Raw genomic sequence first — 26,391 nt, 5'->3', positions numbered from 1 at the left:
CCGTCGTCACTATAGGATTAGTACCTAGGACCGAGGGACGTTGAATTTGATGGTCAATAACGATGACGATGTTATATGCATGATGGGCGTTTACAGTTGATTGATTGGGGGTCTCAATGAAGACAGACTAAGTTAGCAACGCATTGGTACCAATGGATTTCTTGGTGGTAATTCAGATCAAGATTGAAATCAGTTTCACGTAGTAGTTGTCGTTGATATCCAATATGAACCCTCTCTCAATTGAGGGTTAGTAATGAATGATTGGCACACAAGGCGGGAGTAATCTGTCGTCGCTGATTGGCCAACCGCAGCTCCCGCAAAACGTCTCTTCGACTCCAAATCGATCGTCCACCTTCAATAATCAATCCATCAGTGTCGCTCTCCTCCTCCCCCGTCCACTCATATCCCCTCTCTCCCGCCAGCAATGGCTTCCAAATTCTTTCCCGCCGTCCCTCGGGTCGGTCGTCAGTTCTTCCAGCGCGCCCCCAAGACTCAATGCAGACCGTTCTCGGCTGGTCCGCAACGTTGCAGCGACGCCCTGTCCGTGGTACGTTCACGTTATCTTTGCGATAGCACATGGAAAAACATTGGCGGTCGCAGCCTCCTCGGATGCCTTAGCTTTCCTTAATAGGCGTAAAGATGAGGGGAGGCATTTTGGAGAACGAATCTTTGCTGACCGATAGGTTCCCAGCACCGCAACAAGCCTAACAACAACCCGACCATCCCGTTCACGTTCAACGAGCAGAACCAACGACTGATCGATGAGATCCTCAAGCGCTACCCTCCCCAGTACAAGAAGGCCGCCGTCATGCCTCTCCTGGATCTGGGTCAGCGCCAGCACGGCTTCACCAGCATTAGCGTCATGAACGAGGTCGCCCGCCTCCTGGAGATGCCCCCCATGCGTGTTTACGAAGTCGCTACTTTCTATACCATGTACAACCGTGAGCCTGTTGGCAAATACTTTGTTCAGCTTTGCACAACGGTATGAGAACTATTGTCTTTTACGGGTGTGGGTTAATAAGTGTACATCTGCTGACGTTTTCGGGACCAGACACCATGCCAGCTCGGAGGCTGCGGCAGCACCAAGATCCTTGAAGCTATTACGGAACACCTCGGCATCACCTCTGGACACACCACCGAGGATGGACTCTTCACCTTGCTCGAGGTCGAGTGCCTGGGCGCCTGTGTCAACGCCCCTATGGTCCAGATTAACGACGACTACTACGAGGACCTTACTCCCGAGTCCATCAAGACTCTCCTCACTGCACTCAAGGAGTCCGCGACCGCCGCCGATGCCGGGAAGACCGTCCAGGTTCCTGCCCCTGGCCCAATGAGTGGAAGAGACACCTGTGAGAACAGCGCCGGCCTGACAAACCTGAAGAGCCCTGTGTGGGATCCGGAGACGATGATGAGAAAGGACGGTGCCTTGGATCAGCCTCAGCAGCAATAAATATATGACAAACCATAATTTCATCTCAAGAAGCTCACCCTGACTCGATGCGTTGGAGTCAGGATTATCCTTTCGCGTTTCTAGTTTATTTCCCCTGGCCGGTAGACACGGGACAGGACCGCCAAATGTCGATTATGTACAGTATGCTTGTTTGATGTTTTTCTTCTGGGGAAAAAGTCAAACATTGATGGTAGAGACTACCATAGAAGTTCTATTTAGCAGTACCCAATGCAGTTTTCGTTTCTCGAATCCTTGATATTCCCCTTTCAAGGCTGTGTGGTATATCAATTCCCGAACAGACCCAGGGAACAGTCCATGATACGTATAATAGACGTAAAATTAAACGTAAGGATCCCCAGCCCTAACAAATCAAACAAGTACACGCCCCTCCCCGAGATCGCCAACCATGCCAGCAAACATGCCATCCACCGGGACAGCTGAGCAAACAGTAACCTGACCCACGGGTGAAGTCGGATAGGGTTAGAGTCCAGGCCGGGTTGTACATGCCTCAGAACCCTGGCTTCTGCAGGAGACGGAATATAGTATATGGGATTGCGCAGGCCAATTGTGATTTGCCAATAGCCTGATGATCGTCCTGTACGGCGTAACGTGAAGGCTTATATCACGCTGTGTTATACATACCATGCCCCACAAGTACACCTAGACAGCGTAGAATGCCCAGGGTGTGCTGAGAATCCAAAGCCAGGCTAGAGAGCTACTTAAAAGCAAATTGGCCTTCCAAAACGGTATATAATATGCTGATTGCATTGCGTACACTTTTGTGGCGGTGGAGCTGTTGAAATGCATGGAAGGAGTAAGATTCTATTCTTGAAACAGCAATATCTTTCCAAGGAATCTATAAAACCATATTTATGCATAACAATGGTTTGACATGGTGTGATTTGACAGGAATACCTGTTTGCGAGCACAAGAATTGCTCTTAAAAAGATCGGGCCATGTCTCCTATCTGTACACTTGGTATAAGGTACAGAAATCAAGGGCGTTTCTCTCTAATCTGGGCCTCATATAAAGCATTTCTTTCTCCAATGGCTACAAGAATCACCCTCAAGGCTACCCCAGGCTATCCGGAAGAGCTAACGCTCTCCACAACCTCCAAGACACCAGAAAGCCCTACGAAAGTGCAAAACCACTCCAAGCATGTTCTTGTCATTGGGGGTGGCGTTAGCGGCCTGATGACGGCTTGGATCCTCCTTGACAAGGGCTACCGCGTCACCATTGTGTCTAAGGAATGGGCCAGTTCTGCGAAGCCGTTGACGTCGCAGATTGCTGGGACTCTGTGGGAGTACCCTCCTGGTGGGTGTGGGATCACTGAGATTGAGACCCCGTTGTTTGGGTACTCGACTCTGGAGCAGTATCGGGAGTGGGCTATGCAGAGTTTTGAGTTCTATCAGATGATGGCGGACCGGGATGAGCTTATGGGTGATGGTCCGGAACGGATTTCTGGAGCTGGGAAGTTTGGGGCGAAGATGAAGACCTTGTTTCAGTTCTTTCAACAGCCAATCGAGGACGAGTCCCGTGTCAATATCCGTGATGACAAGCTTTATGAAAAGTATTTTGAGATAAAGACACTGGATGAGAGCGTGGATTCGCCTTTCAGGGGCCAATTGAAAGTCAATTATCACTGCATGGCTGATGCCAATGGAGGAAGGAAAGTCAACTCACAGGTGTTGGCAGGTTTAGTGGACCCGAAGAAACAGTTTAGTGTTGCTTGCGCATATCAGCATGCAGCTCCCATGGTTGATACCGATGTTGCTATGGCGTTTCTGATGAGACTTGTTCAAAGCAAAGGGGCAGTTCTAGAGACTAGACAAATCATTGGTGATCTCCGTCTTCATGAGCAAGAGCTGCTGAGGGAATATCGTGCCGATATCATCGTCAATGCAAGCGGCATAGGAGCTCATGAGCTTGCAACCGATACTCAGATATTCCCCGTCCGGGGAGCAGTCAGAAAGATCAGGAGGCCGGAGGGATACCCAGCGGACCATGCGTTCCTTCTTCCGGCTCAAATGAATCAGGATGGCTCGGTGAGCAAGACAGTCTTCATTGTTCCTCGTAACGATGATATGCTTGTCATTGGCTCAATCACTCAGCGCAACAACTGGCAGCTGAATCTCTCCCTTGACTCTCCTGAAGTCAAGGCGATGTGGGAACGGGCGACTGAGTTCCTGCCCGTCCTCAAGGATGCAGACCATGAGGCACAGTCTCTTGCACAAGGCTTGCGCCCCTTCTCATACCTGAATGTCAGGGTCTCCGCTGATAGTCGAGCGAATACACGCCGGATCGTTCATAACTATGGCCACGGTGGGTCGGGATGGACTCTTGCGGTTGGCTGTGCGAGGACTTGCGTACGTTTGGTCGAGGAGATTCTGGACACAGGCAGGTCAGCAAATGCAGGAGTATGCAGGTTGTAGGAGACCGGGAAATACATACAGATATACATAAATGCATACCCGAGTGTGATCTGGACGATATGACCTCCCAATGGATGATAATGAGGAATGGGTGGGTGATGTGACCTTTCTTGTTTCTATCTTCTAATGATTTCCTTATAACCGCCTTGTCTAATGTCTATAACTTTTCATACCCGCCCTATTTCCCCATATCCGTGCATGGGTGAAATGCTGTTCATAGTATCGGGATTTCGGTCTCCAGCGGTCTCCAGCAGCCTCCAGGACACCCCCCATTCACCAATTCACCAACTCCACCAGCCAACAACTGCTCTGCCCGCACAACCCAAACAGGTTTCTTTTAGAACCAAGTGTATCAATTCACGCAAAAACACAAAAGAAAGAATCACGTGTATCCCAAGCGAGATTTGTCCCACATTAGAACGCGTTGTCCACCACAACAGACATCACCTCTCCTTTCACCACCTCCCACTCCTCAACTTCCTCCCTCGCCGCGAGGGTGGCCTCGCCATCTCTCTCGACCAGCACTTTCCCACGACGGTCTTGGAAGAGGGTAGTGTCGATGGTCATCCTTGCCAACAGATGATATATGTAGACGTGCTTGGTCTGTCCATATCGTCTGGCTCGTCCGATAGCTTGGGTCATCGACGAATCATAGTCGTACTGGGTCTGAGCAAACATAGGTGAGAGAAATATAACGTGGTTTGCACACTGAAGGTTTCTAATCTCTGTTAGTTAAGACTGAGACATAAGTTGACAGTCAACTCACAATCCAGCGGCCATCTCGCTCCCCAAGTTCAGAATCAACACTTGGTTCTCACCAAAGCCACCGGCTTCCTGAAAGTGCTGGACCTTCTGTGCTGCTCTGCGGTCAGTCGCTAAGATTGAAGTGTACTTAATCCTTGCTAGTTCTAAAGCTTTGGATGCCACGTCTATAAGCTCGGGGAACTGGATGAAGAGGAGGACTCGATCGCTTGTGGGAACTGCCTGAATGATTTCGATCATCTTGTCCAGTTTGCTGCCGCCATATTTGGTGATTCTGTCCTTCTCATCGCGCAAAAGAGTAGACGCGTCCATGACATTGAATTCTTTTCCTGAGCCCCGGCAGCCTTCAACGTTGCACTCTTCTTTCTGAATCGTCTTCAGGGTGCATTGTGAGCATAGGACATGGCCGCATGAGCCCAGTATGTTGATGCGGTTCGCTGTTTCTGTCGTTGAATGACAGGAACTGCATCCAGCAATCTCTGTCCCAGTCTGAACAAGGTGTAGTGCCGCTAAAAGCCTGAGCGCCCTTTCCCGTGCAACCCATTCAAGGATCAGCTTTCGAAGACCACTCGTGACTGTTCGCAGCGTGAGCTTGAACTCGCTGATGTGGGTTGGCTTGACTGGGAGTTCTGGTGCTTTTTCTTTCTTCCCACCTTGCTTAACAATCATTGCACCCTTTGTACCACGCTTTGAAGCTTGTATACTGGCCTGTTTCCCATTATTTGTTAGCTTTAATGTTGTATTCAGTCCTTGTGAAGTACTGGCAGAGCTTACCTCTTCTCCGGCACCGTCATTGTCCTCTTTCAGCGCAGTCTCATCCCGCATTTCTGCATCAGATAAGTCCTCGGCGACTTGTGCTGGATCAGAAAAGAATAGCTTCCAGTCATCTGTCTTTGAAATGAGCATTGCACTCTTAATGAGCGGGTATATCTTTTCCGTTACAGTCTTGTCACCGAAATCGTGCGCCTTTATGCTCTCAATGAACTCGTGGAACTTTTCATGTCTCAAGTCACAAGCACAGTATACCCACGCAGCTTGCTTGAACTTCAGCATGAGTTCTTCCTTGAGGCACTCGAGCTGTTTCAATCGAGTCTCAATCAGCAGGCTGCAGGTGAGAGCTTCAGGTACACCGTTGTGCCAGCGACCCTGCAAAGCGAGAGATGAACACCGTTTGAGAAGGGCTTCTTCGCTTGTTTTGCTGCTTCCAATCACTTCATCCAGTCTATCTTCTTGATCACCCCTGATACCCTTTCTGCTACCTCGACGACCCAAACGGTTGTATGTCATCAACTGCTTGCACAACTCAAGATATATCGCTGTCTCGGCAGGTGATTGCTGGATGAGAATTATATGCTCTGATGACGGAATCTCACCTATCTCTGCAACATTCTTACGAGTGAACTCATCCAAGAATTTCTGTGCAATACTATGTCGTCGACGATGCCATTCCTCACTCCGAGGGGCCCGGAGCGCCTGGAAAGATTCTGCGTCTGATCGCTGCTTGCGGATCATCTTAAGTCGTGCGTTTTGTGATTGAATGTCGTCATCGTCAATACCGAGATGGATGCCCAAGAAGGGTGCAATGGTATTGACATCAGCAAAGTCGTTCAGCGGCGGTGTGCCAGATAGGACCCATTTCGAACGACCTTGAAGCTTGAGAAGAGGCACCAGTCGTTCGGGGTTCGCAAAAGTGAACTCATCAATAACAAGTCGGTTGAATGAGAAGGCATGGAGAAGAGGAAGCTTGACCGTCGTCCAATTTTGTTGAGTGGTGTTATTTATGCCGAACTCCTTTCTATCGTCCCAGACTTTGGCCGTCTTAACCGGTGCACGTTTGCGCTTCACGCCTTGGCCCCTTTCACCAGAGCCTTGTGCTTTTCTTGAGCGTGATGCCGCCGGGCCTTCCTCATCCTCGCTCTCTCCTGAGTCACTATCATCATCTTTTTCCTTTTTCGAGGTCGTGGGGGCGATTGTCCTAGGCTGGAGTTTAAGGAGTCTATCGACTCTGGCCCGAATTTCTTCGGGATCCTCCTCCTCCTCGCTAGAATCCGACTTCTCATCCTCACTTGATGAATCGACATGTTGAGTCTCCGCTTCGGCCCCAGGGTCCTGGCCTTGGCGAATGTCTACATATTGGTCTCCCTTAAGCCGCTTTGATGGGATATATGTGGAATTAGCTTCGTTATTCTTGACTTCCTGGCGTCTAGCTGTATTGATTCAAGCACTGTGCTGGGGCCTTGATCCACTAGGAGCTGTATCTGCTCCATCATAACCGCATGCGCTTTAACAAACCAATCGTCGAAATTGCGGCCTGCCTTTGGCGGGACTCGTGGCATGCCGGTGAACTGTTGCAATTTCTCATAATGATTCAAGCTGTTAAAGACAGCCCAAGAAGCCAAGATGATATCTGCCTGCTGAATATCTCGAACGGTCTTTCTTCCCAATGCAGCTAGTCCGTCGATCACCAACACACGATACGTATCCTTGAGGAATTTTGTGATCTCGGACTGCCACTGTTTGATCATGATCTTGGGCACGACGATGAGAGTAGCATTTGTGGGGATGAAGCCATCTATGAGCTCTAGTTCAGTCTGCTGATTGTGCTGAGTATCGATCAGTCCAAGAGTGATAGCTGTTTTTCCATACCCAACGTCGTCCGCTAGGACACCGCCGCGGACGGTTTTCTCGACGCATACTTTGCCCTCTGCGCGCCACATCAGCATAGGAAGCAATGCCTCTTCTACCTCTTCTTCGATGAAAGGCTCAATATCAACACTCTCGCGGTGAATCATCCACGAGAGGGAGCGCAGCTGCTCAGGCCGCAGATCGAGTTGGAAGTTAGGCGGCTGAGCGCTTTGAGCATCGTTTCTGTTACTGACAAGGCTGAAATTGGGGAACACGAGATGTCTCGAGTCATAAGAGTTGGGCACGACGCGCCAGAAGAAAGAAGCGTTGCCAGAGTCATTCGTGTTCAAGAGCTTCTCGTAGGCTTGATGCAACAGAGTCTGAACGTTGAGCGTGACGCGCATATGTCCAGTATCATACTCGTCGACTTGACGGAATACCAAAAAAGGTGGAGGCCTGAACTTGATCTGTTGTTCGTACAGAGCTGCATCGTGTGGATCCTCGTATGCCTTGATTTGTCCTCTCGTGCTGCGACCCCATATGATTCGGGGCTTCGTTGGTACACACACTCCACATACAGGACTTCCCGACTTGCCCGATAATTTGTCTTCGTTGACTGAGATCCAATCCTTGAACGCAGAAAAGCCAACTGCTTTTTGGAGTAACCAAGAAACATGTCCAAGTAGAGCGGGAGATTCCACGGGATTAGCCACCTCCCATGGCCCCTTCTTCCAGAAAGAATCGATAGTGGTGGCTTGTGCTTCAAAAGAGAGAAGGGTGATATTCGCACTACGACAGTCCCGATTACTGACCACCATTGATGCGAGCGGCTTCAGATTGGAGCAGATGATTGGAGCATCCGGAACATAGGAAGCCAACGTGACCGCTTGCAGCTTGATAGCCTTACGATAGTACACGTTGGTATACTCTGGCTTCGGACCCAGACTTGAAGACCGCCACTTGTGAGAAAATTCCGCGATTATTGAGCGAGGTGCATACCCAAGAGTCCGTTCATGCTCCAAAGAAAAAACAAATGAGTCGTACATTGGCTCATCGAGCTTCGAGGGATCCAAAAAGAAGTAGATTGCAGGAAAATTTCCAACGGCCGGTTTCTTATGCAAACAACCGTTTGCTGTTCCGCAGTGAGGAAGAAGATCATATGTCCCTCGGATGTCTATTCCAAAACTTTCGATATCATCATCAGAGCCATCGACCGCAATTTGTGTCCATACTTTGGATTCAGGGAAGCCTTTCACTTGAATACCACATTTAGCTTCGAAAGATTCCATGCGATGTTCAGTTCCCGAAAACGTGAGCGTACACTTTGAACTGATAGGAGAGAGAATCTCCCATTCGCCTTCCAGAAGGGAATCGGGACTGGGGGTCATGCGTGCAATTGGCTTCGAGAAAATTTCGCGAAAGAGACAGACGACAGGTTCATCTTCTGAGGGCTTTGCATGGAGTGACCAAGACGACCAAGAATCACTGACAACAAGACTTATAACTCCATGCTTACCCTCATAGGTGACCGTCCACACTGAACTTCTTTTGATGTCGACAAAACGGAACTCGTCGCTCATTAATAGAGCTACAGCGTCTAAGAATTTCTTCCAGACACTAGGGGGACAATCGATCGATATGTCCGCCTTGAAGACATCATAATGCTCTTGCAAAATACCGGATATAACCAGTCGGGCGGGGAGAGAGCTTCGGAGTCGGCTGACGAAATCTAACGGCTGGGCACGCACCACTTCAGAAGCACATTGATAATCATGAGTCGGGTTACCGGCACAGTCCGAGCAAGCGGTATGACCACAGAGCTTGCACCGAAGGATCTCGCGCTTTATGGCAGTTTGACGTTCGCACACGCAGTATCTCGCGCTACGTGCGGCTTGAGCTTGGATATCGGAGATGGTTACATGGGCCGTTTCGTCGACATTAATTCTGCCGGAAACGAGTTCATGATCGTGACACAGCTCAAACCGTTTGTGCTTCGGAACATCTTTCTTCGGACGAGGCTGCCGACTACCTTTATCGAGTATTTTATGGCCCACAATAAGGGCAGAGAGAATAGCAGCGCCAACGACCGTCGAACTCATCGCATTTCCAGCGAGTTGTTGAAGTTCCGCCTGGGTTTCGCGGGCAAGTATCAATCGATCTAACGGCAATCCCTGAAGAGAAAGGGACTCGAGTCCACAGAGAGGGCCACCCCTGGTGGTCAAATACGGGATGCCGGAGGGAGTGATACAGCCTACTATGCCGTACGCCCGGGTGTCAACCTCTCGGTCGATGCCCTGAGATAACTCGATGCAACGTCTGGAAAATGAATGTTAGCGAAATATACTTCAATTTCCCCCGCCATGGGAGGGAGGGCGGGAGGCGGGGGAGAAATGAAGAGGAAGATTGGGGAGTTGGAGTAGGGGAGAGGTGGGAGGTAGTAGAGTGCTTACTCTTTGTGGTTCATGTCATAACCTTCCACGAGCTTGCGAAGGAAATTGGCGTCAAGCGTATCCCAGACTCGCTCTGGCATACTTCGGAGCCAATGTTGCCAGGTGAAATCCGGCATCTGAGAAGATCCGTCCTCCTGCGAGCGCGTGAACGGGCGACGGTGTCCCAGGCCCATGTTCATGCGGTAGTTCTGGTGCCTGACTTGATATCGCTCCCAGCTGTAGACTGTATGCGACGCTAGCCGCGTCGTCATATCGTTTTCTATCTGCTCCAGTCTACGATCGTCAGGGTCCATCAAGAACATACCGGCCGGTGAGCTCGCAGGGCGTTTGAACTGAGACAGAATCTTGACCCAGTCCGCCATGGCTGTCTCCTCCAGACCGTGCTCTCGCATCCGCTGCCTGTCAATGCAGAGCATGTACCCTCTCTCGCGGGTCTGTGGGAGGTAGTATGCTTTGGTGTCTACCTCTGCATGGCACGCGAAGTAGTCAATGCCGCCCCATGCCTCGGCGATCTTCCCCCATGGGGCCGTCCGTACGTTTTCCAGTACGACGATTCGCGGCCTGTATCTCTTTGCGTAGCCGAGGATCCCCCAGAATGTCCCGCCGGATTCTCCGCTGTCGTCGAGGGTCTTGCGCTTGTTGTTCAGTGAAGAGAAGTCCACGCAAGAGAATCCGGCAATTAACAAGTCTGGGTTCCTGGGAACCTTCTCGAGAGAGCCATAAGCGGTTTGACTTTTCGACGAAAGTTAGCGGAGATCTTGTCAAGCACGGCGTCTCGGACTAAGGGGGTGAGGCTAATGCAACAAGGGCCAAAGCAACCAAAAAAAGTTTGAAAACAAAAGCAAATCCCATAAAACAAAAAGACATAGAAACAAGTACAACCAGAGGGAAGGGAGGGCGGCACCAAAAAAAAGAATGAAGAGAGAGAAATCGAGAAAACTTACGCAACACGGTCCTTCAGTTGAGTCACATCACGAAAGAGCAGACGCGGATGAAAGTTATTATCGATATAGCGCTGCTTATAAGGTACAATCTCTGCACTGAAAAGATGACGAAAGCTGAAGTCTCGATCGAAGTGCTTCCTCAGATCTATCGAAGACACGTCAGTCAGGTAAGTCTCACCCTCATAAAAGAAGCAAGACAAGAATGAGGGGAAAACTCACTGTCCTGTACCAATTCTAAGGCCAACAACGGACTCTCAGTCCCCGAGCAAGCAGTTACGATCCTCAGAGGCTTCGATCCAATATGCTGAAGGAACTCTCCAAGGTTAAGCTCCAGTGCTTGAGCAGTGATGGAACGATAGATGTCACTCAGTCTATGAAGAGGCGGGAGATTCAGAGCCAGCTGTGTGCTGAGCCGTCTTTTACCAAAATGCGGTTCTGATCTAATGACTTCTGGCAACTCAGGGTCCATGCCAACAGTCTGAGATTCGGTGAGATAAGTAGATCTTGAACTGGTCTGTCCAGCGTCGGTGGGTTGGGTGCGTCTACGCTTGGTTGCGCGCGCGGAGGGAGTAGAGGAGGCGGGTCTCTTGCCACGAGCCATTTCGAATGTATGTAGCAAGACGAAGCTCCTGAAAGAAGAGATAAATGAGATCTTGCTGATCCAAAAGATATTCCTCTGTAAGAACGAGCTGTATGAGCCGGAATGTATGCAGATGAGTGCTGTAGGGCACAATGCTGTCACGTGGATGAGGACAGTGAGTGTGCTTGGGAGATGTAGATATAGGAGAAAAATACATTTGTGGGCGTGTGAGACTGGGCCCCTAAGGGAGGCAATGAGAACTTCACTGGCTACAGGGGTAATCGCATCGTTTGTAGTGAAATTGCATCGTTACATCCTAAGCCAACCATTTGCTATGTTATGTTTCATGTCTGGTAGTGAATGGGATAACATATCCCAAAGGGGGTATGCCTGCCCCGACAATGCTGCTCTTGTTGGGATACTACAACAGATGGAAAATGTAAGGACTGTGGGCAGCATGCTTTGCTTGATTTCTTTTTATGGTTGAGTTTTATCGACATAGTATAGCTATATATGAATCAGAAACATCTAACACGCTCACGCCCTCAAAAAACACAACAACCAAGCCCACAACAAAAGGGTGCCTGGCTCAAAACCGCTCGTTCTTGTAGGATAGAGCAGCACTTAGTACCTGGTCAGTAGTACCTGGCATTTCCCAGGCATTTAACACCCACAGAAGATGAAAGCTTATGATCTCTACCTTCCATCAAGATAGAAAGTTTCCAACTGCCAAGGGTCAACTCGTTCAACAGAAGTAATAAGATACTAGACCGTAAGGATTGCAAGTATGATAGCCTGAATAACCCATTGATGTGTTTCCTAACCGTTTATATTGGCCATCTTGTATGCTCACTTGTATCACTTGAGGCGCCGAGGTGGCCTGAAAGAAGTTGAAGAATGTTAACTCTATACGCATGCTGAAAATTCATCCTAGTTATATACTCTGTGACGCTTGGGTGAGGGCATGCGTGAGATTTTCAATAAGCCCTTTGCGTGTGTAGGAATAGCTATCCAACGTTGGACGCTGGGCCGATTTACAAAGTACAGAAACCTAAGGTTTGTAGCTTTACTCTCCGAAGATCACTTGAATTGAATTCAAGAGTCAAGCAATGAATAACATGCTAAGGTTCATCTATGGAACAGCTATGAATCGCAATCCAAGCACAGTAATGATAAAGCTGAAAGTAAGCTAAATAGTTCTCCTGATGAAATCAACCGTCAAGGCTATTCAAGCACTTATGCAAAGTCTATACTTGCAGAATCTGGATCACTAATTTAAAGTCGGGACATCCGTAGACTCCGTATCTTTGTCAAAGAGTCGTCAGCACTAGAGCTCTTTGAAGCAAGAGATTCCATAAAAGGACCCATTAATCTACCATCGCGAATAGCCTCATAGATGATTGATATCCAAGATCCAATGGTCTTTTTCGAGCGACCGTTCAGGGTATCATTATTAGCTGTCGGGTGCTCCACGAAGCCCAAGTGGAAAGGAACGTTGAGATCCTGGCGAACGGTGCGGTAAAGAATCTTAGCACCAGCGCCCAAAAACTCTTCGGTGTGTTGCTGGTTAAAGAATGCATCTGCCGTATCCTGGTAAGTCTTATTGAGAAGGGCGGCTGCTTGGGTTTCCCATCGGTTCAGATCCGAAAGGCCTGGGCCACGCTTCTCTTTCAGAATGCCCAGTAGTGTAGGAATAGCGTCTTTAACGGCTGCTTGCACTCGCTCAGGTATACCCTGACGAGTTGTTGTCGACCAGCTTTTTGCGATATCTTCCCATAGGGATTCGGTCAGATTTGCAAGCTCTGGGTCTGATAGGTATGAGGAGAAGAGATCCGATGTAAGCTGATGGAGTTGGGGTTTAGCGTTATCGAGGTAGGTCAAATGTAGTACTCGGAGATCCAAGGCCTGGCATCCAATGTACAGACTACAAGCGCACATGAGCGACACTATTTCGACTGCTTGCATGGTGTACCGACTTGATACAAAAGCCATGGAGTTGATTGATTGGTTACGCATTTCTGCTGCTTGTACGTGCGAGCTCACTGGGTTGGCAAGATAAGCTAGCTCTGCCATGTATGAGGCCATGCTGATATCGACGCCCTTCATAGTGAAGGAGAGACTTGGGTCATCGGCGACAAGATTGGTAGGAAGCCCGTTGTTAAGGCTTGGGTCGACCAGCTCAGTAGACTGAGAGAAGAGGAGCCTGCCAAACATTTGAAGGCAAGATCTTGTCTTTTCCATGGCAGAAGTAACGGAAACAGCCTGGAAATTGCCTCCGTGGAGAATATCCCCGGTCTCGGGGTCTATCAGCGGGTTATCTGTTGTTGAGTTAAGTTCAACGGTGACTTGCTTATGTGCGAGCAGGAGGTCTTCCAGCTGAGGTCCGATCCACTGAGGCACACATCGAAGCGCATATCTATCCTGCATTAAACCTTGGCGAGTATGAGCCTTCACACCTTGAATACCCTGGGCAAGACGAGATCCCTGGAGAAAGGAAAGGATATTCCTGGCACACTCCATCTGGCCGTCATGAGGGCGAATAGCAGAGATGAAGGGATGGAAACTCTCAGCGTTACCCATGAGTGCTTCTAAAGCCACAGCTGATATTGCCTGCACTAGCACGACCAGTTGATGAGTCTCGTACATAACGAGACTGGACAGTGCTGCAGAGAATGAAGTGCCGTTGACCAGGCCTAATCCCTCCTTAGGACCTAGCACTTGAGGCTCCATACCGGCAGACAAAAGTGCATCTCTAGAAGACATTATCTGGGGTTTATGAGAATCCTGTACGTGGACATGCACATCGGGATTGCCTTCAATCGCGCCTGCAATGTAAGAAAGTGGAATGAGGTCCCCAGACGCGGAGATGGAGCCTCGTAAAGGAACAACCGGTGTAATACGACTCTCCAAAAGCTGCAAGATGGACTTCATCACTGAAAGTGTAACTGCAGAGTGGCCGCGGGCGTTCGAATTGCACCGAACCAACATGGCTGCTCGCACCCAGGGAACGGGCACAGCATGTGAATCCAAGCGGCCCTGTCGCTCAAGGTCCACATTGGTATCTTTATCTGAGGCCACTAGCACACCTGCTTGCAGAAGCTGGGAGAGTCCGGATTGCAATGCGATCACTCGATCCGTTCGAGAATCAGCACTGCCGCCGAAGCCAGTATTGACACCTTCGAAGAGCATCAGTACACACGTTTATAAAACAATTCAAGTGAAAAAGGGGCACTGACCGTAAACATGATAGCCCTTATCCAAATGGTCTTTCAGTACCTGCACGCTTGCTTCAATCTTTTCAAGGACACCAGGATCCGTGGTGATCTTGGGTATGCAGCCATAGCTGTTCAGTGTCAAAATCACCCAATTGTCACAAAGTTTAGAGGGTGTACTACTTACTATGCTACTGCCACTATAGCAGAGATGTCAAGGCTAGCTCCGTCAATGTCAAATGCGCCATCTTTCAGCAAATTCTGTAGGCGTTGACGTGCCTGATATGCAGTCTGTAGGTGGGTCTGGAAGTCACTCAAATTTCCCATATTCAACAAATCCATTGTTTCTTCAGGATAAAGTTTCCTTTATTTGATGTGGCAACAACAATTTCAGGCCTAGGAGGGCTTTAAGTAGTTGTTTGTCACAGTCTTTCACCGGGAGTACAATCCGTTGCAACACAGCCTATTACCATGGAAGACAGACCCAGAGCGTGCTAATGACACGGGTCGATCGTGATCTAATGTGAGACTATTCCCTTGTCGCATCTGATCGACACAATTGGATGCGGTTCCGCTCGGGTGTCCAGTCGATAGCTGAAACAATAGACTATCTCTGGAGCGTGGTTGGTCCTTCCTTCTGGTCTTGGCTTGTCACTAGTGGCTTGCGTACTCTCTAGCTGCATAAGCGCTATAAGGCATATGATATGTACACTTTGATGGAATGCTTAGCCAACTGAGTGTCAATGGGAGGGTATGGACCTCAGGCTAGGCGATAGAGTTCAGGGGGGTGTTGATCTTCGTGCGCTAGGGTCTCTAGCTGAACCAGACTTTTGTCACCATAGAGAGAGACATAGTTTAAATGTGCAGAATGTGGCTGAAGTGAATGAACCTGGAAATGCCCAGAAGGAGAGAGAAATACGTCACATTGGGGAATGTCGGTCAGTAGTGCAAGAAATAATCAATTAAAGCGAGTCTTCCATTTTCGGACGAAGTTGCATTGGAAGAATCCGCTTGACTTCGTTGTGTGACACTCGAGTCCTTCAGCCTGGCTTTTTGTGTGTGTGTGTGTGTGTGTGTGTGTGTGTGTGTATCTTTTCTTTCTTTATTTAAATTTTGGTCTCGATATTAATCTTCTCATACATTAATTTACGTGAAATCTGCGTGGGTTAATTAATTTATGTGGTGGCGTGAAGGGGAGCGATAAGGAAACAACCAACAAGAAGAGAAGAACGAAAAAATAATCAAGATATGGGATATCTACTACTATCAATAGCCTGTACTAAAACTAAGTATACATTCCCTTGTCAAATCACATGAACCATCTTGCGCCTTCCCATTTGTCATTGGAACATAAGAAGAGGCAAAAAAAAAGACAAAAGAGGAAAGAAGACGTAAAAAAATAAAGTGTGGAGGTTTCAAAAGTACCGAAATCATGTAAGTCCGTTGATCTAGATCGATCTCGCTATATCATCACCGCATTGCACCTTGCATTAATTGCTGTCGTAGAAGCATGATTTGGCTCCGTTCCATCGGAGGTAGTGCATCAATAGCCGACTGTGGCATACTAAGCACTTGCTGCAAGAGTTCGTCTTGCCCAGACATTTGTTGCTGAGGCTGAGGTGGTGTGGAGACCGGACCGGGTACGGCTGAGAATGGCTGAAAAGACTGCGCTGCGGGGGGAGCGGCGGCTGCCGCTTGGGGCTGAGCAGCCTGTTCCACCACCGTCCCTAACGTGCTGTAGTCGACAAGGTTCATCAGGAGCAGGGCCTGGAATATAGCGTATGCCAGTTGAGGGGCTTGTCGTAAAAGTTCCGTGGCGCGTGCCGGGTCAGCCATGACCAATGACTTCATCTGAGAGAGTACATCGAGGAGTTGATTCGGAGGGAGAGAGGAGAGTGTTTGGGAGATTGCATTCGGGCAGTCTAGGTGCGGAGGGAGGTCCACGCCCGGGGGAAGAGGTGGCAGAGGCGCGGATGACTGCTGTGCACCCATCTGCCCATCCTGTCCGGGTACTTGAGATGTCTGCGAATAATCTGGGGGTATCGAATCCTTCTCGTTGTTGTGAGGCCAATCCACGCGGATCTTCCGTCCCATGACCTCATAGTCATTCAAGTTGCGAACTGCGGAGGCGGCTGCATCGGCATCGGCGAAGTCTGCAAACCCATATCCTTTAGGTTTTCCGGTCTCCGGGTTCATCATCAAACGAAATTTGGTTACTGTGCCCGCGGAGCTAAGAATGTCTTTAACTTGCTCCTCTGTGAGATCTGAGATTGGGCGTTAGCGTCAATTGTATGAGGACATTTGTCACATGGAAGCACCTACTGTATGGGATATTTCCCAAAAAGACACTCTTTCCGGCTCTTTCAGGAGGCGCCATCTTTGCCGGAGTTAAAGACAATCTGCAGGCTCTTTCTACCAATGGGGGTATTAAGACGTAAAGACGCAGGGTGCGAATGGCTCGAGGGTGATTTTGGCAGGATGCGGAGGTTCCCACACAATTTCGGCTCAAGCGTAAGGAATATCTTGTATCACACAAAGAATTCGTAGCCTACTCTTAACCCCCAGTAGACAATTTGGTGTAGTTGGAGTAAGTTGACGGGCAGCTTTACTGGAAGCTTGAGCTTTACTTGAAGGCGGTGACCCAAACGGACGATTTGCCGGAACATCGAAAGAACCTCAACGCCGGCTCCGTCACATCGTCTTCTCTCATATTATTCTATTCCTCTCTCAAACCACCATCATGGCTCGGAACCCAAGGGAACAGTGGGAGAGACTCCAAGTGATTCTACAGAACCGCGGAAGCCGTGGAGGCTTTGGCTTTGGCGGTTTCCCCTCCGGTGGGGGACGTGGTGGCCTGGGGCTGTCGGGAGCTCTACTCTTGCTCGGTGTTGGTGGATGGGCTATATCAAACTCCCTCTTCAATGGTGAGCATGTCGGAATCCATTTACTGTTCCGGTAATATAAACAAAATGGCTGACTGAGGCGGTTTCTAGTCGACGGTGGTCACCGTGCAATCAAGTACTCGAGAATAGGTGGTGTTCAGAAAGAGATCTACAGTGAAGGTATGCCGGCGCAAATCTTCTCTTTTTGCCTTCCTTCCATCTCTTCGATCGCGTGCTAACTATTTATCTTCACGTCAGGTACTCACATCAGGATCCCATGGATCGAAACGCCGGTTATCTATGACGTGCGCGCGAAGCCGCGGAACATCGCTTCCCTCACTGGTACCAAGGACTTGCAGATGGTGAACATCACCTGCCGTGTTCTGTCAAGGCCCCGAGTGGATGCTCTTCCACAGATCTACCGTACCCTTGGACAGGATTTCGATGAGCGAGTCCTCCCTTCGATTGTCAACGAGGTCCTCAAGAGCGTGGTTGCGCAGTTCAACGCTAGTCAGCTTATCACCCAGCGTGAGAATGTCGCCAGGATGGTTCGGGATAGCCTCGCTCGCCGAGCCGCTCGCTTTAACATTGCTCTGGACGATGTGTCGCTTACGGTATGGTTCCCGAACCCTTGCAGGGATCTGAAATGTTCCAAAATACTGACGTTGTACTCTTTGACAGCACCTGACCTTCTCCCCTGAATTTACCGCCGCTGTCGAGGCCAAGCAAGTCGCCCAACAAGAAGCCCAGCGTGCTGCTTTCCTGGTCGACAAGGCCCGCCAAGAGAAGCAAGCCTTCATTGTCCGCGCCCAGGGTGAGGCTCGCTCCGCCGAACTCATTGGTGATGCCATCAAGAAGAGCAAGAGTTACATCGAGCTGCGTAAGATCGAGAATGCTCGTCATATTGCCCAGATTCTGCAGGAGAACGGTGGCAAGAACAAGCTGTACCTGGATTCCCAGGGTCTGGGTCTGAACGTTAACGCCAACGTCGAGGACTCGAAATAAGAAATTCTCTTAGGAAAGGAATAATGACAAAGACGGCTCCCCGCAGATGAAGTTTCTGAGGAAGCCTAGCTTCGCTATTATATTCAGTTGGTTGCATCGGCCCTCATTCTTACTAGCGCTATTGATGTCGCTTTGGAATGGACGATTGGGGTGTGGGACAAGGTATCTGTACAAATAGTTTCGAGTGATTTTTAGGATTCTCAAAGCAATCGGGCGAAATGTTTCTCTTCTCTTTCAATATGATTTGACTACGAAATACAATAATCATCCTGGCCATATTCTCTTAGTAGATGACCTGGCGTTGAGTCTCTGTCTATGCTCCGCGGAATGCGATTGGCTCCGCGCGCGGAGTTGATGAACGCGGCGGGCGGAAATTTTATATCAACGGCGGGGAAGAAATATTTCACTCCTACACTTTCAAGTCGACTCCAGCCCAGTCGCTTTAATACAAGGAAACCACTGGTACCTCCCCGTCGTCTACATAAATTCCCTATACCAGTAAAAACCCCCCTCGACCCGTAAAAGGTAAATCCAGCCTCAATCATCCTACCACTGCCCCGCACCAATCCCACCAATCCCTCAGGGCCCAATTCAAGCACATACCTAAACACCGGAAACATGACAGTCTAACAAACAATCCAGCTCAAACCCACAGAGAAGAAAAAAAACAAAACAAAAGAAAAACAAAAAAATGACCGACCCAACAACAGAAATCGACGTCGACCTCGACGTCCAAGAAATCCTCCTCGCCGCCTCCCAACACGACATCCCTAAGCTCCGCCAACTAATCCGCTCAAACCAAACAATCGCAAACCCCGTCAACGTCAGAGACCCCGAAACTGGGTACGCGCCGCTGCATGCGGCAATTGCGGCCTGCGAGCCTGACGACGACGAGCCGAACGGCGTCCAGACCAACGGGGAGCAGACAGACGAGCAGAAGAGCGTTGTGGAAAAGGGCTCGGCGACTGTGAGGTTTTTGCTGCAGGAGGGTGCAATCTGGAATGATCTTGATAATAACAATGAGACGCCTGGGTGTGTTGCTAGGCGGTTGGGGTTGGGGGAGTTGTATGAGCAGATGGTCGATGCCGGTGTGCGGGCTGAGTTGCTTTTGAATCGGTTGGATGGGTATGAGGAGCTTGAGGATGATGATGAGGAAGAGGAGGAGGACGACGACGACGAAGAGACGGCTGAAGCTGGGGCTGAAGTGGTGGAAGTGGAGAGTGAATCTGTTCCTCAGTTGGTCGAGGCGGCTACGACTACTGACACGGTTATGGAGACAGGTCCCGATGTCACCAATTCCCGGTATCTTGATTCGAATTTGACTTTCCAGAATGATCGCTTGCTGGATCAGGATCAGAACGGTGTTATGATGGCTTGGGAGTCGGATATTATGGCCAAGTCGGCGAAGAAGCTACTGCCTACTTCTGGACTGCGTGTTCTGAATGTCGGACATGGTATGGGTATTGTGGATGGCTTCATTCAGGAGCAGTCGCCTGCAGAGCACCATATCATTGAAGCGCACCCGGAGGTTGTCGCTGAGATGAAGCGGAAGGGCTGGGGTGAGAAGCCGGGTGTTACGATCCACGAGGGCCGATGGCAGGATATTCTCCCTGACTTGGTCGGACAGGGAGTTATGTTTGATGCCATTTACTACGATACATTTGCTGAGTCGTATGGCGACTTCCGGGAGTTCTTCAGTGAGCAGGTTATCGGACTGCTTGAGCAAGAAGGGAAGTGGAGTTTCTTTAACGGTATGGGAGCGGACCGGCAAATCAGCTACGACGTCTACCAGAAGGTGGCCGAGATGGACCTGATGGATGCTGGATTTGATGTTGAATGGGAGGAGATCGCGCTACCTAAGTTGGATAACGAGTGGGATGGCGTGCGCAGAGCATACTGGCAGATTGAGAGCTACCGTCTGCCTCTATGCAAGTATATGGATTAGAAAGAGATAGAAACGACTTATGTTCGAGACATGCCAAACTTGAAAATAATAGTTGAACACATTTATACCTAGTACATGCATAATGCGTTATATCATCAAAGTGCTCACAAGAAAAAAACACACTGTGTACTAGTATGATACAGAGTAGGTCTCAGTGACCACACTCAAACACCCCTTCATTAAGAGACACCGCTCCTTCCTATATTGATCATCTTATAGACGCCAATCAGTGGAGACCTTGCTCCTGAATGTATTCGCAACATTTAATACTACAGTAGTTCCCCGAAGATTCACCGCAGCTAACGACTACGTACTTTGTAATACAAAATAGAATTCCGCTTCAGCAAAAACCCCCAATATCACCGTCCACTACACAGCATGCACTTCATGATTGGCTAGGCAAAGAAGGCAGCTTACTTCAGTCCGTACTACTACTACTAGTACCAACACCTCACCAAGCCATCCCCCCAAAACCTAACCTCTTGCAAACCTACATTTAAAATATCCCTAAAGAAAGAACCAATGTCCACCTCCCCAATCCACTACATCCCCCCACGCAGGGCCCCCCAGATCCTCTCCACCAACATCCTCCGCATAATCGCAAGCCCCCACGCCCAAGTCCCCGTCGGAACAACCAAGAGAACAAACCACTGGTGCTTCTACCTCTCCTCGTCAGAGACGACGTGCGTCTCCCTGGACTGTCAGCCTAGCCATACTGTGCCCAGTAGCGTTTTGACTGGGGGGTCGAAAGCGTATGTTATTTTATCTGAGTTGAATGCGCCTGCGGGTCCGGATGCGTTGCTTGAGTTTGCGGTTGGGGTGGATGTTAGGGCTGGGTTGACTGTGGGGGACGTGGTGGATGTTGTGGTGGGGAGTGGGAGGGAGAAGTATGAGTTTGATGCTGATGGGGTGGGGTGTCGGTTTTGGGTGACTGAGGTGTTGGGGTTGCTACGTAGGGTTGGGGTTCTTGTGGATGGGCAGCAGGTTGAGCGTGCGAAGGGGATGGTGAAAAGGCTGTGGCCTGAGGGGACGGATTTAGATCTGGATCGCGGGTTGTATTATTAGGGAGGAATTCTTTGATTATGTTATGTGTTTTGAATTATCTATTGCTTCGTTCGTGAGAGTTGCTCTCTCGAGTAAATGAATATTGAACAGGACAAAAAACACCAGACACCGTCCCTGCCCTGGTACCCTTGAATCCATGCGGCTGACTCAATATACGCTTGTCCCAGATTACATACATACTGTTCCGTGGCATCATGATCCCATCATTTGATTACAGAAGTCGACCTCCGATACGTCGGATGCTCCGTCGCGCACCCTCCCCTAGAACGTTCACGTAACCTTCCGTCTCCAGCGTGCGGACTGCCTCTGTGAATTGCCCACCGTCCACCTCGCCGCTGCTCTGCTCAGTCAAAGTACGATAGACGTCGCCCCAGCGAGGAGTGGCACCTCCGCTGCTGAGATCGTCGATCACCGAGAGGAGACCACGCTTCAGCGCCTCTCGCTGACGTCTCTCGCTCGCGCTAGTACCCTCAGTAAGCAGACCCATATCAATCAAACCTGTCCGCGAGTCCGTAGCCGCCTGCTTGATAGCGGACCGGATCAAACGCACCGCCTCCGCAACATCTTCTGCGGTCACCTCAAGCGACAATCGCATGCGTGCGTGGGCTTCTGACAGTCGGATCATAGACTCCAGTTGACGAGTGGTCGCCGTAATTCTCCGATCCGAGGAGCGGATGTCGTCTCCGAGCTTGCGCATGTTCACATATGCATCCGAGAGTGCTTTACCAGCAGCCGGGGTAAGGACGGGGTGAACCTTGGTCTTGGCGTAAGTGATATATGCCGTCAGGAATTCGATGGGCTGCAAGTGTTCAATTTTGATTAGCACAGTGTGAGAGCCACTGGGTTCGAAATTCGTTACTTACCAAGACTTCTTCGTCGCTTGCATTTTCTGGCTTGTCTTCCAAATACATGTTGACCAGATGCTTGGCCAACCGACGATCTTCTTGCTCATCCACACGATCCAAAACCAAGTATACCAAATCAAAACGGGACAACAAGGTAGGTGGAAGATCAATGTTCTGAGGAACAGGCAAATTGGGGTTGTATCGGCTACCAATAGGGTTCGCGGAGGCAAGGATACTGGTTCGAGCATTCAGCGTGGTGATGATACCTGCTTTAGCGATGGACACTGTCTGCTGCTCCATGACTTCATGAAGGACGGACCGTGTAGATTCGTTCATCTTGTCGAATTCGTCAATACAACAAATACCACCATCCGAAAGTACCAGGGCACCAGACTCGAGCACCATCTGACGCGTGTCGGGATCTCTAGTCACGTAGGCTGTAAGACCGACAGCGGAAGAACCTTTGCCACTGGTGTAGACACCTCGAGGCGCGATCTTGTGGACATAGCGAAGCAGCTGGGATTTTGAAGTTGACGGATCACCGCAAAGAAGCACATTAATATCACCACGGTAGCGTGGGTTACCACCTTTCTGGAAAGACTTGTTGGTGCCTCCAAACATCTGGAGTAGGATACCTTTTTTGACATCATCCATCTCATAGATGCTGGGGGCGAGAGACCGAGAAAGGAGTTCATACACATCCGGCCGGCTGGCAGTTCGCCTGATCTTTTCCTCTTCCTCGGCCGTGATTTTCCGAACCTGCTCGGAATCTCCAGCCGCCTGCTCAGACAACTCTTGTTCGATGGTAGTCACGTCGACGCCCAGCTTCTTACGATCGGTCTTTTGGACGTGCAAGACATCAATGTAGGTCTTGAAAAGTGCCTTCTGCGTCCGCTGGCGGGGATTGACGCGCACAGGGTTGCACCGGAAGATACCAGTCACTTCAACTCGATCACCAGCCTTACAGACATCCACCAACTCATCGTATACACAAAGGGAAACAGAGTGGGGAGTTTGACCGTCGGGCACACTATCCGGTGTTTCCTGCAATTTAATGACCTGCTTGTCGGCAAAAACACAACGATTGTGAACGATCTCCATGCTATTTCTTTGCTTGCAGGCAGGGCGTGGGCAAATAGTGGGCTCCGCGATCTTTCCACGATCGATATCGACTTGAACGCCGTGATTGCAAGCCTGGCAGCGGAAGAAGGCTAGAGACAAAGTTAGCCAGTCTGGACGTAAAATACCGTACTGCTAACTCACCTTCTTTCATATCCGGGATGATAGGCGTCGCGCGAATGACAAGACCTTTGATACTCACCAGCTTGTCCATATCTGAGGTGTAGGTTAGCAGCTGAGGTTTAATCGGGAAGCGTATATATTGAACATACCGGCTGGATCTAGGTCTCTCATGTTCACACTAGAATCAAGGCCGAAAGGGAGGACTTTAAAAACCTTTGTCTCGACTTCGCCAACAAGATCCGGAATTTCGGTCTGTGGCATCCGGCCAGTCTCACTCATGGCATCCGAGCTTGGGACTGCGGGTGCAGAACTGAGATTCCTCGAGTGCGACTGGTTGCGTTGGTTCTGAGTCCGCAGGCGTTCCATCTCTTTGATCGCAAGCTCCACCATAACATCCTTGATAGTCTGATCCATCAAAGGAATAATCTCCTGGGGGTATGCGTGTAGTTGATGCCACAACTTCAACGTCAACGGATACGCTTTGAGGTTCTTAGCGTCTAAATTCAAACTGGTGACACCCAACTGGCGCATTGTGTTCAACATGTTGATGTATTCTCTCTCCTCTGCAGTGTCTCCCAACCTGCGGGTTTCATCTTCCGTTGCACCCTCTGCCCATAGACGATATTTAGTTGCAAAGTTGTAGAGGAAGTTCTTGAACGCGGACATAGAATCTTGAATAGAGATGTTGGTACCCCAGATGACGCGGCTAGAGGTACCACCCAACGCATCCGCTTCTGAAGTACCGGGGTGGATGTTCGAGAAGGTTGCGTCGGACTGTGGCTCTCCATCGGCGGCAGGTATTCCATTGGCGTCAACAAAGACTCGGCGTCGTCGACTAGGCGTAGATCCAAAACCACCCGAATGGAGATCATTGCGACGGGACACGACATTACGATGGCCGCCTGTAGCTGAGCGTTCTGAGACAAAAAGAGCACCACTGCTACTGCTGGGAATATCGGAGCGTCCTGGTTGGAGGCTACGAGCGCGAGTTGGGCTAGAGCTAGGCATGTATCGGATCGGGGAAGAGTCTGCTATACGTGAGTAATCAACTAGTATGTGGGAGTTCTGGTTGGAGTCGTACCTCCGATAGCGGTACGGTTTCCCCGTGGTGTAGTCTCCTCTTGGTCCATGGTGGATGATGCCCTAATAGGAGAGCTGGGCTCGTCCATTCTCACATCTGGTGTCTCGGCGCTGCTGCTATTATCTTTGGCTGGGGAAGACTGATAGAACATTGGTGATGATGAAGGAACCGCTGCCTCACCCCTTAGACGACGAGAAGCGCGGGGAGTTGTTTGTGCATCTGCTGCCCTTGGACTGCTGGCCTCTGCCCTGGATGGGCGACCTCTGCGACGAGTTGAAGCCGGAGAAGACATTGTGAGTCGGCCCTGTTAAGTGAATTATCGTAATTGGATGGACCGACAAAATCAAAATATTAGGGTTGCTGGGGGGGAGGGGGGTTGAGAAGGGTTTGTTTGTACGGAGTTGGGATCGATCAAGTGGAGTTTCAATTTGCTAGATTCTTCGTGGATTGCAGGGCGCGTTCGAAACGCGTTGACGCGTTAAGTGGTCACGTGGTATATGATCAGACTAGGTCAACAACATATGCAGCCTGGAGTATTCTTCCAATTATTTTGAAATAGTACGGAGCACTTCGTCCACTGTCTCAATAAATGTTTCTCTGTCTTTTCTTTCTTTTGATCGCGGACAGGTCTTTCTTCTATATGTACAGGGGCCATTATTTCGTATTTTTACTCACGCCGGTAGCAGGGACATTCATTGTTCATACAGCTGCGAAAGAACATAGTTATGTATATATTTTCTCGCCATGTTTACATCTCTCTTAACCTACCCCATGTTCCATCATAATTCATGAAGACTCGCATACACAGCCAATTATTCCGCCTTTGTTAGAATAAGCTCGCCCGCCCCATGTTAGGGATCGTGGCACAACCAATTAGAAGTATCGATCTCTGTAGGAGGATTACCATGTGACGGCCTACGAGAGTTGTGTGAAGCATAAATTTGCAGCGAAAGAGATCAAAGAAAAGCACAAACCCATGATGACGGTTTGAGAAGACACTACGGAGTACCTAGGAAGCTTATCCGATCTTCCACTATTTAGGAAAATACAATCTTCAATCATTGTGACCACACATATCCATAAACGCTGTCTCCCATCGGAAGCAAAGCTGCTTCCCACTTTTCAATACCTTGTCGTGGCCGTCTCCCCGGGCTATAAAGTTGCGTCTATTTTTCATCAGTTTACTCTGAAGTAGATAGATTAATGTATCTCTAATGCCTTAGGCACCAGACTCACTACACCTCAGCTTCAGCTCTTTCGGGTTAGAGCGTTAGCCACATCACTCACGTGAATATTGAGTTGCAAGTCCCTGGTCCCTTGAAAGACCCAAGGTTACTTCTGCTGCACCGCCACCTTTTTCTATCCAATAAAATGTAACCACCCAGGCCCGTTAGGGCTGGATCTATACCAAGAACGGTATGGTTTAATCTCCCTAATAGAGAAAGTATCGACATTCAAGATCGTCACCAAACGAGGAGGGATAAGAGACAAAAGGGCTGGTGTCTTCCCAAAATAAATTGGCATGCTGCTTTAACACATCAGTCATGCACTGTCCTTACCGCTGGCACTTGGGTAGGAGAGGTAATGGAGAGGACTGTCCATAATTTAGTGGCCTAATCCTTCAATCAATTTCAGGGGAAGTTGAAACACCAAGCAAGCGCCGGGACCTCAGGCCAAACTGCTAGTTTCAGCAGGCGCCTGATGTCATTTTTGGTGGAAGAGATCCGCCCAACCCCAGCACTTTTCCCACAAATCGTGGCGCTTCTTCCCTGTTGACTTGGCGGCGACCTGAACGATGAATGGTTGATTCATTACACCGTCAACGCCGCTACTGTCATGCCTTTATATACTCTGGTCCTCCAAATATCTTC

At 49.6% G+C, this 26,391-nt stretch overlaps 9 protein-coding genes across 9 annotated transcripts; 5 read left to right on the top strand and 4 right to left on the bottom strand.

The window, feature by feature from the left end:
* Positions 1–424: 424 nt before the first annotated feature.
* Positions 425–1,450, top strand: ABOM_002834 (complex I 24 kDa subunit family protein; the record flags this gene model as incomplete). The annotated part of the gene is made up of 3 exons (XM_022529964.1): positions 425–547; positions 692–982; positions 1,052–1,450. 3 exons carry the CDS (start codon positions 425–427, stop codon positions 1,448–1,450), a joined length of 813 nt encoding a protein of 270 aa, XP_022391786.1.
* A 1,046-nt stretch (positions 1,451–2,496) lies between these two features.
* ABOM_002833 (FAD-dependent oxidoreductase) lies at positions 2,497–3,882 on the top strand (the record flags this gene model as incomplete). Its single annotated transcript, XM_022529963.1, has 1 exon — positions 2,497–3,882. One exon carries the CDS (start codon positions 2,497–2,499, stop codon positions 3,880–3,882), a length of 1,386 nt encoding a protein of 461 aa, XP_022391811.1.
* A 414-nt stretch (positions 3,883–4,296) lies between these two features.
* ABOM_002832 (putative SNF2 family helicase) lies at positions 4,297–11,264 on the bottom strand (the record flags this gene model as incomplete). Its single annotated transcript, XM_022529962.1, has 7 exons — positions 4,297–4,600; positions 4,649–5,352; positions 5,419–6,795; positions 6,870–9,585; positions 9,720–10,451; positions 10,664–10,808; positions 10,883–11,264. The coding sequence occupies 7 exons, from the start codon at positions 11,262–11,264 to the stop codon at positions 4,297–4,299; spliced, it is 6,360 nt and encodes a 2,119-aa protein (XP_022391876.1).
* A 1,254-nt stretch (positions 11,265–12,518) lies between these two features.
* ABOM_002831 (aromatic amino acid ammonia-lyase) lies at positions 12,519–14,797 on the bottom strand (the record flags this gene model as incomplete). The annotated part of the gene is made up of 3 exons (XM_022529961.1): positions 12,519–14,419; positions 14,480–14,586; positions 14,643–14,797. 3 exons carry the CDS (start codon positions 14,795–14,797, stop codon positions 12,519–12,521), a joined length of 2,163 nt encoding a protein of 720 aa, XP_022391790.1.
* A 1,128-nt stretch (positions 14,798–15,925) lies between these two features.
* Positions 15,926–16,832, bottom strand: ABOM_002830 (putative polyadenylation factor subunit CstF64; the record flags this gene model as incomplete). The annotated part of the gene is made up of 2 exons (XM_022529960.1): positions 15,926–16,719; positions 16,778–16,832. The coding sequence occupies 2 exons, from the start codon at positions 16,830–16,832 to the stop codon at positions 15,926–15,928; spliced, it is 849 nt and encodes a 282-aa protein (XP_022391789.1).
* Positions 16,833–17,195: 363 nt separating this feature from the next.
* On the top strand, positions 17,196–18,342 carry ABOM_002829 (prohibitin subunit PHB2; the record flags this gene model as incomplete). Its single annotated transcript, XM_022529959.1, has 4 exons — positions 17,196–17,379; positions 17,449–17,517; positions 17,596–17,951; positions 18,019–18,342. The coding sequence occupies 4 exons, from the start codon at positions 17,196–17,198 to the stop codon at positions 18,340–18,342; spliced, it is 933 nt and encodes a 310-aa protein (XP_022391747.1).
* A 691-nt stretch (positions 18,343–19,033) lies between these two features.
* Positions 19,034–20,287, top strand: rmt2 (protein-arginine N5-methyltransferase; the record flags this gene model as incomplete). Its single annotated transcript, XM_022529958.1, has 1 exon — positions 19,034–20,287. The coding sequence occupies one exon, from the start codon at positions 19,034–19,036 to the stop codon at positions 20,285–20,287; it is 1,254 nt and encodes a 417-aa protein (XP_022391748.1).
* A 522-nt stretch (positions 20,288–20,809) lies between these two features.
* On the top strand, positions 20,810–21,352 carry ABOM_002827 (uncharacterized protein; the record flags this gene model as incomplete). Its single annotated transcript, XM_022529957.1, has 1 exon — positions 20,810–21,352. The coding sequence occupies one exon, from the start codon at positions 20,810–20,812 to the stop codon at positions 21,350–21,352; it is 543 nt and encodes a 180-aa protein (XP_022391749.1).
* Positions 21,353–21,563: 211 nt separating this feature from the next.
* Positions 21,564–24,812, bottom strand: ABOM_002826 (MCM DNA helicase complex subunit MCM4; the record flags this gene model as incomplete). The annotated part of the gene is made up of 5 exons (XM_022529956.1): positions 21,564–22,151; positions 22,216–23,408; positions 23,461–23,532; positions 23,589–24,467; positions 24,521–24,812. The coding sequence occupies 5 exons, from the start codon at positions 24,810–24,812 to the stop codon at positions 21,564–21,566; spliced, it is 3,024 nt and encodes a 1,007-aa protein (XP_022391750.1).
* Between the last annotated feature and the right edge of the window lie 1,579 nt (positions 24,813–26,391).

Source organism: Aspergillus bombycis (genome assembly GCF_001792695.1).
Source record: "Aspergillus bombycis strain NRRL26010 chromosome Unknown contig00018, whole genome shotgun sequence".
NCBI classification, from domain to species: Eukaryota; Fungi; Ascomycota; class Eurotiomycetes; order Eurotiales; family Aspergillaceae; genus Aspergillus; species Aspergillus bombycis.
Note: the sequence above shows the minus strand (reverse complement) of the source record. Positions and strands in the feature narration are given on the sequence as shown.